Source organism: Cydia amplana, chromosome 7 (assembly GCF_948474715.1).
Source record: "Cydia amplana chromosome 7, ilCydAmpl1.1, whole genome shotgun sequence".
Taxonomy (NCBI): Eukaryota; Metazoa; Arthropoda; class Insecta; order Lepidoptera; family Tortricidae; genus Cydia; species Cydia amplana.
Window position 1 is genome coordinate 18923215 of NC_086075.1, and position 14052 is coordinate 18937266.

Genomic DNA, 14052 nt, shown 5'->3' on the forward strand with positions numbered 1-14052 from the left:
CCTGCCACATACAAGGAGCAACTGGTCATGCTGGCTGGAGTAGCCACGAGGATACAGGATCTAGACTTGGTAAGATAATGATTACTCCAGTATAGTGAGCCGAAACAAGGAAGGCCGAAGGTCTGCCACGGCTTTCAAGTCACCTCTACCCTTGTCCTGCCACGTACAAGGAACAACTGGACATGCTGGCTGGAGTAGCCACGAGGATACAGGATCTGGACTTGGTAAGATAATGATTACTCCAGTTATAGTGAGCCGAAACAAGGAAGGCCGAAGGTCTGCCACGGTTTCCAAGCCACGCTCTACCCTTGTCCTACCACGTACAAGGAACAACTGGACATGCTGGCTGGAGTAGCCACGAGGATACAGGACTTAGACTTAGTAAGAAAATTATGATTACTCCAGTAGTGAGCCGAAACAGGTCAGCTCCGAGTGAAGGTCTGTGATGGCTTCCAAGCCACGTTCTACCCTTGTCCTGCCACGTACAAGGAGCAACTGGTCATGCTGGCTGGAGTAGCCACGAGGATACAGGATCTGGACTTGGTAAGATAATGATTACTCCAGTATAGTGAGCCGAAACAAGGAAGGCCGAAGGTCTGCCACGGCTTTCAAGTCACGCTCTACCCTTGTCCTGCCACGTACAAGGAGCAACTGGACATGCTGGCTGGAGTAGCTACTAGGATACAGGACTTAGACTTGGTAAGAGAACATTTGTGCGTTTCTCCAGAAACTTTCTATCTCGCACAGATAAACTGTAGAATGAACTATCGCCCGTGGTATTTCTGGACCGATATGACCTTCAAACCTTCAAGAAAAGAGGTACGCTCCTCCTTATTATAGAGTTCTTATAGTGGAGGATCACTAGAATATTGGACTTAGATTTGGTAACGTTTTAACCCATAATACTCATCTTAATGTGGGAAACATTAAGCTCGTATCCTATATCAATGCTTGTTTGATAAGATGTTCTATTCTGAACATAAGTTACTTAGAAAAGCTGAAAAGAATCGAGTTCAAAACAGTTTACGAATAGCAACATAAAACATGTTCACTGGTATAGGCTACAGAGTTTGGCAAGTGACCGAAGTAGGTACGTCATACAACTATTACCAACGTATGACTTAATTTAATAGTGCAATAGTCTCGGTCGATTTAGACAAAACAATTCATAATAGCGAATATAATATAACAATTCTGATAATCCGCACACTTATAATGTTGATAAGGAACAAAGGTAACACATGCGCATCATAATATTGCTATAAACAGTTGATTGGGTTAAAATAGTAAACTACGTAAATATTATATCATATGTAGTAGGAATAGGTTGAGGCGCTGGTGGCCTAGCGGTAAGAGCGTGCGACTTTCAATCCGGAGGTCGTGGGTTCAAACACTTCAAACCCCGGCCAACCACCACCAATGAGTTTTTCGGAACTTATGTACGAAATATCATTTGATATTTAAGTACCAGTTGCTTTTCGGTGAAGGAAAACATCGTGAGGAAACCGGACTAATCCCGAGAAGGCCTAGTTTCCCCTCTGGGTTGGAAGGTCAGATGGCAGTCGCTTTCGTAAAAACTAGTGGCTACGTTAATTCTTGGGATTAGTTGTCAAGCGGACCCCAGGATCCCATGAGCAGTGACAAAATGCCGGGATAACGTAAGGAAGAAGTAGTAGGAATAGGTAAACTCCTGGATAAGAGTATTATACGCCATATTATATGGCTATTCTTTTTTGTATAATAAATAGATGCAAGATTTCATAATCTAGAAATAGTCTCATAGTCTATAAATATAGATGCAATTCACATTCGTGAATCCCAATAGCACCCCGCACACATGATAGGCTAATACTAGCTAGTGACATTAAGTTCAACTTATAAACCATTTAATTGAAAATACCGCGAATCAGCTTGGGCATAATGTCGCCTTAATGGGCAAGACATTAATCATTGGCCTAACAACACTCAAGGCATTGTACTCGTCTTTCTCTTATCTAAATGAAGAGTCTCCAATAAGCCTTATCGGCACTTTCGTAATAATACTAATAATCCTTCCATTGCTTCTGAGGAATTGCAATGTGGTTAGTCGTTGTTATTTGAGACATTAAGGCCGATTCTGTCTTAACAATTTGATACGGTTTTCATGTCATTTTGATACGATCTTGATTCATATCATCAACACCCCTAGCACATGATTGGCGCGACAGTATCTCGCAGCGAGATGGACTACCCGTCTTTTTCTAACTATCTAATTAACCTTTTTCTAACTATCTAATTAACTAGCAATTGTTGCATATTTATTTATTTATTTATATATATTATATATTTCGGGGATCTCGGAAACGGCTCTATCTATTTCGATGAAATTTGGTATATGGGGGTTTTCGGGGGCGATAAATCGATCTAGCTAGGTTTTATCTCTGGAAAAACGCTAATTTTTGAGATTTTATGTTTTCCGAGCAAAGCTCGGTCTCCCAGATATTGTTAATATAAGAGGGACGGGTAGTCTATCTCGCCGCGAGATACTGTCGCGCCAATTCATGTGCTAGCCCGGCAGGGATTTCACGCGCACCAATAAGTGCGAGCAAAATGCTTTATGGGACAATATCTGATTGAATTTCGTCAGCAGGGTTATTCCAGACGAGTGTCTGATACGTGATGCTATTATTTAACACTTCTAATATAGATAAGAAGCCAATATTTGTCATAATAATGTTTCATAACTTAGCTTTAAATTTAACGGTACCTATAATATATATAGTGCGGCATAAAATAGTAGAAATGAAATAAAATGGAACTAAAAAAAATACTAGATTGTTGCCATCTTTAAGCATTTTACGTCAAAAATGTGACAGTTACCTACGTAGGAAGTGGCGGCCCTCAATATTTTTCTACAAATTCCTGTCGGACTATAATATAGATTTCTGCAGACTAAATAGCTGCTATACGCGTCAGGTTCCCGACAAAGTATAGACCATTTTGTCGCATGCCGCAGCACCACTCAGCGAGAGTCGCTATCGTATCAAAATAAGAAATGTATATCTTATTTGTAAAACAGAATCAGCCGGTGTGTTGAGAGTTTATCATCGAGTTATCTTGAATGCAGTGTGTCACGACATAACATTTAAATGTCTTTATGATTACCTGGAAATGTAGTGTTGAGATGACGGCATTTAGATTTCGTTTATGTCCCTACACTGTATGCATTCGGCGAATTACGTCTACGGCACCTGGCCTAGCCCAGATGTCAATATTTAGTACAGAATAGACAGACACCGCATTATGAAGCGTTTGCAAAGATCACGATGTCACATGTAGGCGCAGTTTTTTTTGTAAAATGCTATAATTCGAGCAGCATAACTTAGTTGTATAACACTATAACAGCCCAGGTCGTTCGTCATTTAATCGTTGGCGCTCCCATACTAAATTTGTACGGGAGCACTTATGTGTGATGACCTTCAATTGTCTTACCTCTATTTAGGGACAAACGCCAATCGAAAAGCCAATTCGATCTATTTGGATTAGAAATATGAACGAACCGGCACGTCATCACTTCTATACATACATTTAAGTTTCGATTAGCGTTTACCTAAACAATTGTCATTTGGCTAGGCGCCCAGGCACTTGAAAAAGCACATTCGAGCTTGAACGCTATCCATCTACTAATATTATTAGGAATGATTCTGCTTCTCAAATGAAGGATTCAATTTCCTTAGTAACATACGCGACGGATATGTCACCGTAAAATTGTAAACACTCGTCATATTATAATCTCGCTAGTTACATTATAAACTGACGGCAGGGAGATTATAATCTAACCTAACCTAACCTACGTTAGATTATAAACTAACGGGTTCACAATCTTACGGTGTCATATTATACAAACAGATGGAGACACGTGAAATTTAGACTAGTGATGATGACGATCTAGTTAATGATGGATGACCAGGGGCCTTACCATGATGTCTTATTGCGATTCTGTTTAGGTCCTTAATTGAATTGCTAAGGGACGGAGTTATGCGACTTATGTGGCTCCGTCCAACAAAGAAAACTTCTAAAATCAAGTCAACATTGTATATTCTCTAACTTTAATCTTATTTACAGTACATATGGTGCTACTTTCCCGAACTAGTGCGGGAAAGAGAACTTTCCGTGCGTATGTCGAAATTTTAAAGTGCCATATGTACTGTAAAACGTTATACGATACACGTGCGAATAGGCAATTCGCAACTCGTGTCGATTTAAAACACTCCCTTCGGTCGTGTTTTAATTTATCGCCGCTCGTTTCGAATTTCCTCTTTTCGGCACTTTTATCGTAAATAACTATTCACTTAACTTATTAACTTTGACGACCGGTCTGGCCTAGTGGGTAGTGACCCTGCCTGTGAAGCCGCGGTCCTGGGTTCGAATCCCAGTAAGGGCATTTATTTGTGTGATGAGCACAGATATTTGTTCCCGAGTCATGGTTGTTTTCTATGTATTTAAGTATTTGTATATTATATATATCGTTGTCTGAGTACCCACAACACAAGCTTTCTTGAGCTTACCGTGGGGCTTAGTCAATTTGTGTAATAATGTCCTATAATATTTATTTATTTATTTATTTATTTACTTTTTCCAGGTGCTACAACAAACAGAGAACCACCGCCGCCTCGTCCTCCAAAACATCGCGCGTGACATCAGTACATGGATGGTAGCAGTTCGCAAGGAGAAGGCCATATATCACACGCTCAATATGTTCAGTATGGACATCGTCAAGAAATGCCTCATAGCTGAGTGCTGGGTTCCAAGAACCGATCTTGGTATACTACAGAAAGCTTTGGATGATGGAGTAGTGAGTTCATTTTATTTTTGTCATCATCATAATCATCATAATTTAAGAGCATGGCTCTTGTCGGTGGAGTATGCGCTAGTTTTCGCGGTCCTCGGCCAGGTTCTTTAGGTCCCTGTAAGACACGACATTTGCCTTTGCTTTTAGTTGTTGTGTATAGCTTGGTCGTAGTCTTCCTCTTCTTCTTCTTTTTTTTTTGTTTCGACTGGAAAAGTCCTTCTATTACACAGTGCTTCAATAAACTGATACATCAATTTAAGTATTCAACCTATATTTTTTTTTCTCTTTAAAAGAACCCTGAGAGCTGAAACCCATCGTGAGACCACTATTAAAATTGTTGTATTAAATTACTCTAATTTCTTCTTCAGAGAGCCACGGGCAGCCTGATCCCCTCAATCATGCACCACGTGCCCACACTAGAGGTGCCGCCCACATACAACCGCACCAACAAGTTTACTGCCGGCTTCCAGACCCTCATTGATTCCTATGGAATTGCGAGCTACAGAGAAGTCAACCCAGGTAATTTATATTACTAGCCCTTACTTACTTCAACAACGGCCAAAATATTAATTTTGGACATAACCTTTGACCCTCTTTTTGCACATATTTTCCTAACCAAGAAGAATCAACACAATATTTGAGCGCCATTAGGTTTGTACTTACAACGCTGTTTTATTTTGTCAATTTATTAAGGGTTTAAAATTGTTTGTGTCATGACACCGAAAACTACGAAAACTCCAATTATTTGTATTGTTATATCGTACGCTTCCCCGTTGTCTTTTATGCAAATATAGACTTTATTAATGGCTCGCTTTATGGCGTATGAGCGTAGTGAAAATATCGAAAGTTAAGTCACTTTAGTCACTTATATTATATCATACTTTCTGTATAAACGCGGTACACATGCTAAGTTTGTTAAAATTGTAAACAAGTTAGGTACAACTAACTTTTTAGGAATACCAAGTTTAACAGCATCATCTCCTTAAATACGTAGGTTGCAACTCACTTTTCGTTTTCTTTTTAGCTCTATACACGATCATAACATTCCCTTTTCTCTTCGCCGTGATGTTCGGCGACTTCGGCCACGGAATCATCATGACCGCCTTTGCCGCAACCCTCGTCATCATGGAAAAACGCTTCCTCAGAGTCAAGATCGACAACGAAATCTGGAACATCTTCTTCGCTGGCCGCTACATCATCCTCCTAATGGGCATATTCTCCATGTACACTGGCTTAATATACAACGATATGTTCTCCAAGAGTTTGAATATCTTTGGGAGTAGTTGGAAAAATTTGTATGATGAAGAGCAGCTGAATTCGACTCATGCGTTTAATTTGGAGCCGGCGGAAGCGTATGTGCAAGTGCCGTATCCATTTGGGTTGGATCCAGTGTGGCAAGTGAGTTTGTAGATGTATTTGTTTTATTATTTAAGTTACGTATATGTATTATACTCTATTCGATATTAATTCATCAATAGATAGTTAGGTACATTTCATTAAAGTTGAATTGAAGGTTATGTTTTTATTAAGGAACATATTGTATTTGTGATGTTTTGAATAAAATTTAATCTGTTTTTTACTTTCCAGTTTGCAGAGAATAACATAATATTCCTGAACTCATTCAAGATGAAACTATCAATCATATTTGGAGTGATACATATGGCGTTCGGTGTAACAATGAGTGTGGTAAACTTCAAGTAATTACTGTATTCATAGAAAACTAGACCAAATATGCTCGAAATACTCTCAGAAGACCTACATCTTGATAAATTATAAGTTTTAAAGTTGGCATTGAAATTGTTGTTAAAGTTCAACTTATTGTATGTGAAAGTAAAAAATAAAACTGTTTGTATCCTTATGTTGTTTGTAAATCAATAAATGGAAGACATTGTATATTATTGAAAAGCAGATAAAACAATTAATTTGGATATAATTAATGATCTTAATAATGTGATTACTGTTAATATGAAAATGGTATTCAAAGAGCATTTTGAGTGTAGTAAAAATGTAATTAATACTTTGAACATGACAGCAGTAGTAATTGATGGTTTCGTTCAACAGCTTCCTGAGGAAGCAGCAGATGATATACTTGCAGTACATACCGCAGATACTGTTCTTGTTGCTGCTGTTTTGGTATCTTTGTATACTGATGTTTATGAAGTGGATAATGTATTCAGCAATTGCGCCGGGTATGTAAAAACATTTGAATTATAATGTTAAGTTTCGTGAGAAACAAAACGACACCTAAATTCAGAGACCGAAATAAAATAAATGGCATGATTTACGAAAAAAAGATTCATTACCACCATTTCTGTAGTTATTTAAACTACGATGTTAAATTTGGGAATATTCTGAATTTCGACAATAATGTCATGGAATTACGAGTGACTTCCTAAATTATCCGTCATTCTAAATTAACTAAAAGGTAGCATTTGGATTCAGACGGTACCAGAGTTACTGCTTTTGAGGATCTTTGCAATTGCGTCTGCATTGCTGCAGGAAATGTCGAAATCAATGTTGATTCTTCGATTTTTATTATTGGAACCCGAATGCTACCTCAGTAGCACTTTTCCAATTTTTCTAATTTCTGTAACACTGATATTTTCTAGACACCGCCTACAACACGCACTGCGCGCCCTCCGTGCTCATTCTGTTCATCAACATGATGCTCATGACTGAGACGGTGGCCAAGCCGCCGTGTAAAGCATACATATTCCCCGGGCAGGGCGCGCTGCAGTCCGCGTTCATTGCCATTGCGCTGCTATGTGTACCCGTCATGTTGTTCGGGAAGCCGATATACCATGTCATGGCCGAGAGAAAACGAAGGGTGAGTATTCTTGTATTTCTTGGTATTACAATCTCCCATAATTCTATTGTTTTAGAATACATTTTCGGAATTAAGTACTTGAAGTATTCGGAATCACCCGACACCACCACATACCTATTAGTTAGTTAGTTTTACTGGGCAATTTCCGCAAGTCGACAACCAATGTGCCTATTTTGCGTGAAAAAACGATGTAAGCAGCTCTACTGTAGCCACCCCAACTCCTCTATGAAACCTAGCAGTGTCTTCAAGTTGCTAACTGCCTCCTTCAGTGTGCACGGAGTCCCTAGGTATTGGTTCCTGTCTTCTTCTACCTGTTTACAGTGTAGGAGAATAATAATATGTTTTGCTGTTTCCTCTTCTTCCATGCACGCTCTGCACATGGGGCTGTCTGACCACTCACCTATATTTAATCATCTTCTAACTGTCGTAAACGTTTCCAGAAATACCAGCAAGGCGTGGAAAGCGGTGATGCCGCGGAAAAGGACCCCCATGACGGAGGCATGGGCGAGATGCTGATCACACAGGCCATACACACCATCGAGTACGTGCTGGGCACCGTATCCCACACGGCCTCGTATTTGCGGCTGTGGGCGCTCTCACTCGCGCATGCACGTAAGTTTCCAAAGAAGCAGATTCAAATATGTGGATAAGTTTCTCATGTGTAAAAAGTACCTACTACTACAACAGTGCAGTGCAACGACCCGAAGAACACCAGGCCACCAAGCTTCTCTATCCAACACCATTTATGTCCAGTCGATTACAGCGCACACCACCTAGGGTTTGCAAGATCCGTCAATTTTTCGGATCCGGATATTTCGGATATTAAAATTTGACGGATCCGGATATCCGGATAATTCGGATAATACGGATCTGTATCAAGAAAGGTGACGAAATTTACAACTTACATACAAGGAACAGCTAGTAAAATGTAAAATGTTCATATTTTAGTTAATTACAATTATTAATAATTATTATTATTATCTCAAAACGATATAAATAAGTATAATAAGATATTCAGTGTAGTCTTAATTAGGTATTCCTATTAATAATATTATGCATTTTTTTAGAAGGCCGTAGTCGATTTGTAACCGAAAACGCCAAAAATGAAGTAATTAAAGCAAATTTATTTCTATATATCCGCTCAGAAGAATTAATTCTAAAGGTGCCTAAAAACACCGCTTTAACTTCGGCGTTTTTACTTAAATTTGCCATTATAAGCTCACAAAATAGAAAATGGAGAAAAAGTTACATTTATGTACTTTTATTATTTTATACCGGTGTGGTGTGATATAATTTATTCTATTAAAAAACGTACTTCCTTTACCTTGTTAAAATAGCTATACCTTCAGTAGTTCGACTGAGAAAAATGGCTTAGGAAAAGTATCTAACTTATTTATTCAGTCCCCATTACAACAATCTTCCATTATAGGTATATATAGGGTTTGCAATCCGGATCCAAAATGTATTAAATTATCCGGATCTGGATCCGGATCCGCGGATCTTCCCATACATTTTAGATCCGTCGTGCAAACCCTAGGTATATATAAATCCAGTTAATTACTACAAAATAATGTAAAATTACTACAAAAGTTTCGGGAAATTAAGAAATTTGGGCTACAGCTTCTTAATAACGAGAAAAAAATATCAATATTAGTTACTCAGTTAGCAGCACATCAAGCACATGTTATTTATGTTAACAGAAGACTGGGAACCGACACGATAACACAAAAAAGTCACTGATAACAACACGCACAAGCATTAATGATGTTCCAGGTAGACGACTCAAAGGCGACTGAGCGAAAACCTGATAACAATTACTTTAAAACATACAAATATTTACCCTTATTCCAGTCAGGAGGCATGCAGGTAGCTCGTTTTAAGACTGTTACTACTGTTTAGTTTAAGCAATATTTGTATTTATTTTATGACGTTATCGCGTACCAATAACGCGACCAATGCAATATTTAACGGATCCGTGAGATCCGAAATATCCGGATCCTATGAGACGTTGGATCCGGATCTTAGATTTGACGGATATCCAGATATTTCGGATATCCGGATATCCGGATCTCAAACCCTAACACCACCGTTTGCTTAGCTCTTTTTACACTTTGACACTGCAGGCGGTTTTCACAACGAGTGTTTCATTCACCAAATGTATTAATAATATTGTAAAATATAGCAGGCATAGCAGGATGATGAGTAAATCTTTTTATTCAACTTCAAAAGTAAGACTCTTAATTAAACAAGACCCACTTGCACCATTCCACAAACCCGAGGTTAACCGGTTAAACCTGGAGTTACCATGGTTACCAGTACAATTTGACACTAGGTTAACGGTTTAACCCCTTAACCCCGGGTTAGTGGGATGGTGCAAATGGGCCTTATTAAGATAAATAATTAAGACACCAAAACTTTCTTTCGTTTTAAGCTGATGCAAAGACTCGCGATGACTCGCGAGGTGTAACAGCTAGCAGAGGCACTTCAAATATGAATTTGTTTTGCAGAGCTCTCAGCAGTGTTGTGGCAGCGAGTGCTAGTAAACGGGCTGGGAAGCTTCCCCGTGAAGGGCATCGTCATGTATTTCGTGTTCGCCATATGGGCGTTCTTCACGCTCGCGATACTGGTGCTCATGGAGGGGCTTTCGGCGTTTCTGCACACGCTCCGGTTGCATTGGTAAGTATTTATATTTTTGTTTCGACTTACTGATACTGTCACAAACCTCCATGGACATCGAGACACGGAAATAAGTAGTAACTAAAACCAAGGAGCATAATTATATTCGGCAGATATTTATGTCGGAAACTATAAAAATAAGACGGTAGGTAATTAGGTAAATCCATCTAAAGAATGACTCAAGTTAGACCGGGCCGTGTTCGGGCCGGAGGTTCCGGCCCTTCGTTTTCTATATGGAAAGCATCACGTGATCACCTGTCATCTGTCATAGAAAAGTAAGCGCCGGAAGCTCCGACCCGGACACGGCCCGGTCTAACGTGAGTCATCGTGAGTCCAAGTTGTTGCAGAATTATAATGGACACTGCGACTAGAAGTCTTTTTGGGATATTCTAATCAAGGTTGTACAAATTCTGTTCGTTCATTATCATGCTCTAAATTCCTCTTTTTCTCTTTCCAGGGTGGAGTTTATGAGTAAGTTCTACGAAGGGCAGGGCTACCCATTCATGCCGTTTTCCTTCTCCGCCATCTTGGAGAACGAAGACGACGAGATGGGCCAGGCGTCCAGCGCGCCGCCGGAGTCTCCCGTCAGCCATTAGAGGCCTGTGTTATGAGGCCTTATAAGAAATTGGAAGCTGACCGGCTAGTAAGCATATCGCTTGTAAAAGACTTTCTTATATAATAAGTTCTTCAACAACACCGCTATCACACAACGAAGTATTCGCATATTTTGGGTTACTAAAATGCTCGATATCAATTGAAGTTTTCAAAATAATATTTCAAAGAACAATTTGAATAAACGATATTCTTGCTAAAGATGAAAATACTTGAAATAATCGTTAGGATTCTAGTGATATAAGTTAAAGTTAAAATTGTCAATTAAGGTACCTGCGCCGAATAAGGCCATCGTTATGTATTTTTGTTTATTATTGTTCCTATTTTTAATATGAACTTGGTAGTAGCGGACATGGACACAAAATTTGAACCCTTATAAAAGTATGAAACTATGGAAAAACGGGCCTTATTTGGTGAAGGGCCTTTATATGCATTATTATATGAATAATCAGTGATTGAACAAAAACAAATGCTTGCGAGCATATTAGTGTGTATGACAATGTGTGACATGGTCAATAAACTCAAAGACATACAAAATAGATCCGTACACAATTCACTCAAATCCGAAGAACTATTATCATTATCTCTCTTCAGAAAAAGTAAAGGGTCATAACTGAGATCCTCTTCGATTATTCGTCTATTTGCCTCTATGTAAAGTCTATTTTTTTATTCGGTAGACTGAAATGACAGTTAATAGTATGAAATGACATTTCATGTTCATACAATTAGCTGTCATTTCAGTCTACCGAATAAAAAAATAGACTTTATATCGCACGATTAAGTAAGAGGGATAGAGAGGCAAACAGATGAGCGACCGACGAGGTTTTCGTTAGGCCCCAAACATGCAATTTAATGAGCTGTATTAAAATATAAGCAGATATGTTACGCCTGACAAAATTCTATTTGGTCTTGAGATAGTGTCGCTACATGCATGTGGCAATAAAGTGCGTACATCATTTATAGTCAAATAATTATTGGAATACTACGCAATAGTCCTTTTATCGATGTAAATGTTTTATTGTATTCAAATTATTGATAATCTTTATTATCATTGTTGTGGTAAAATCGTTTATAATTGCGAAATATTTTCTTCTTATAGTTCTTATTTACATCGTTCACATTCGATTTCCAACGTCTTTTGTCAAACAGTCTCCTTGCCAGTAAAATAAATAAGTAGGCGCAACTGAAAATCCGCAACATGGCCACAAACTTAGAGGCCACAATTCACAAAGGCCAAATAAAATCTTCTCAGGGTTTAGTACAGTCAAGTGTAAATGGGTGCACCAATCATACTCAAAAATATGTCCCATAGCTCTTATGTCTGCGAATTAACAACTATGGGACATATTTTTGAGTAAGTTGTATGCACCCATATTTTTATACTTCACTGTACAATAATTTGAAAGATTTGTTTGAACGGAAATCATGAAAGGACACCATTAGTTTTAAGCAAAGTCATTGTTGAAAAGACCTTTTTTACTTCTAGACTTAGTGTTTCAACGTTTGAACAAATATTGCGAGTTGATTATATTATATCATTAATATATTTTAGTTTTAAGCTAATCGACGATATAATTAAGAAATATACATATAAGATATATCGTAAGCTAAGAAAGTTTGTTATTTTTGTTCAAATATTTATCCTTTGAAACCAAAGATTTATTGATGATTTTATTTTAATTAAATTCTTATATATTTTAGTGCCTTTCGATAAAAAAATATATCAAATATATTATACTTGTAATGTTGGTCGATAATTCATTTGGATAAGTATTCAGGGGCCTTATATTTTGGATTTCTATGATCTATCTAAGATCAGAAATTATAACATGTTAAAAAACCTAAAGTAGGTACTACAGAGCCTTAAGTACATCAAGCTATCACATCACGTGCCGCTCTATATTTTCCGACTAGGTACAGTCGCCATCAAATATATCGGAGCGGCCGAGGTGCTCGCAAATATCTGAACACGCCTTTATTGTCAAGGCGTTAAGTAGAGTGCGTGTTCAGATATGTTTGACAATCTTGGCCGCACCGATATATTTGGTGGCGACTGTACGCCAAAATAAAAATCTAGCCTTAGTCACAGGAACCCGCCGCCAAAAACGTCCCCATACAATCAAAGTGATTGAAACTGAAATAACATGATATTTGGTATAAACAATCAAACATTAAGTTATATCATCATCAGGTGACAACTAAAACTCACTAATTACTATCACAAGTTAAAAGACATAGTGAACCGTGCTGGTACCAAAATAAGGTAAGTTTTTGTTTATTTTTATTTTTGTAATTAAAAAGTTTTGGTTGTGACCTGACCAGGTATGTATAATATTAGGTATAAGTATAACGATTATGTCTGATTCAGTACACTTGTTGCTAAAATAGTAATACAAAAATGTAATTACTAGGTACATGGCGGCGGCTAGTTTTTTTAATGACTCGTAATATCCTAAACTAGTATTTAAAATTAAAGAGGTTTAAAGAAACGACAGTTAGCAAACTCTATACGACTTTTATTTAAAGTTTACAGTTTAATAGCACATAACGTGACACATCATTACATCAAAGTACCTTTACAGACGATACTACATCACTTATACATTTCACGAATCCATCAATAAACAAAATTTATACATAATCTTCGTTTTATTTATTGACGTCACTTACCTTATAAATAAGGCTTAACTTTTCAGAAACCAGGCATTTACATACAAATAAAGTATATTGTTATAGGTAATCAACTAATCAACTTCATAACGATGCCTATGTGCACCAAATGATTAAACCCTGTTTGGTTAAATAAATAAATTTTCTTTAGCCGCTTCTTGAAACGAGTATTTCAAATGACATGTAAATCATATAATATGAATAAATAAAGAGTAATACTTAATTACATCTAAAAATAGTAGAAATTGACTTCTTGAATGGCGTTCATGGTAGGTACATTCGTGTTTTTTTAATGCACTTATCCTCACCACAGTTTCAACTTTATAAAGGACAAATTATTTTATGTTAATGATCACATCTAGGGTTTGCACGACGGATCCGAAATGTATGGGAAGATCCGCGGACCTGGATGCAGATCCGGATAATTTCATACATT

At 37.7% G+C, this 14052-nt stretch overlaps 1 protein-coding gene across 1 annotated transcript in view; it reads left to right on the top strand.

Annotated features, from left to right (window-relative positions):
- Nucleotides 1-10930, top strand: part of LOC134649546 (V-type proton ATPase 116 kDa subunit a 1-like) — a 32768-nt gene extending 21838 nt beyond the window's left edge. Inside the window, exons 6-15 of the mRNA XM_063504315.1 lie at nt 595-699; nt 4622-4834; nt 5200-5350; nt 5856-6229; nt 6419-6528; nt 6893-7020; nt 7441-7658; nt 8099-8270; nt 10166-10334; nt 10792-10930. Of these exons, the coding sequence (XP_063360385.1) occupies nt 595-699; nt 4622-4834; nt 5200-5350; nt 5856-6229; nt 6419-6528; nt 6893-7020; nt 7441-7658; nt 8099-8270; nt 10166-10334; nt 10792-10930 (1779 nt within the window). The remainder of the gene's footprint in view (nt 1-594; nt 700-4621; nt 4835-5199; nt 5351-5855; nt 6230-6418; nt 6529-6892; nt 7021-7440; nt 7659-8098; nt 8271-10165; nt 10335-10791) is intronic.
- Nucleotides 10931-14052: the final 3122 nt, after the last annotated feature.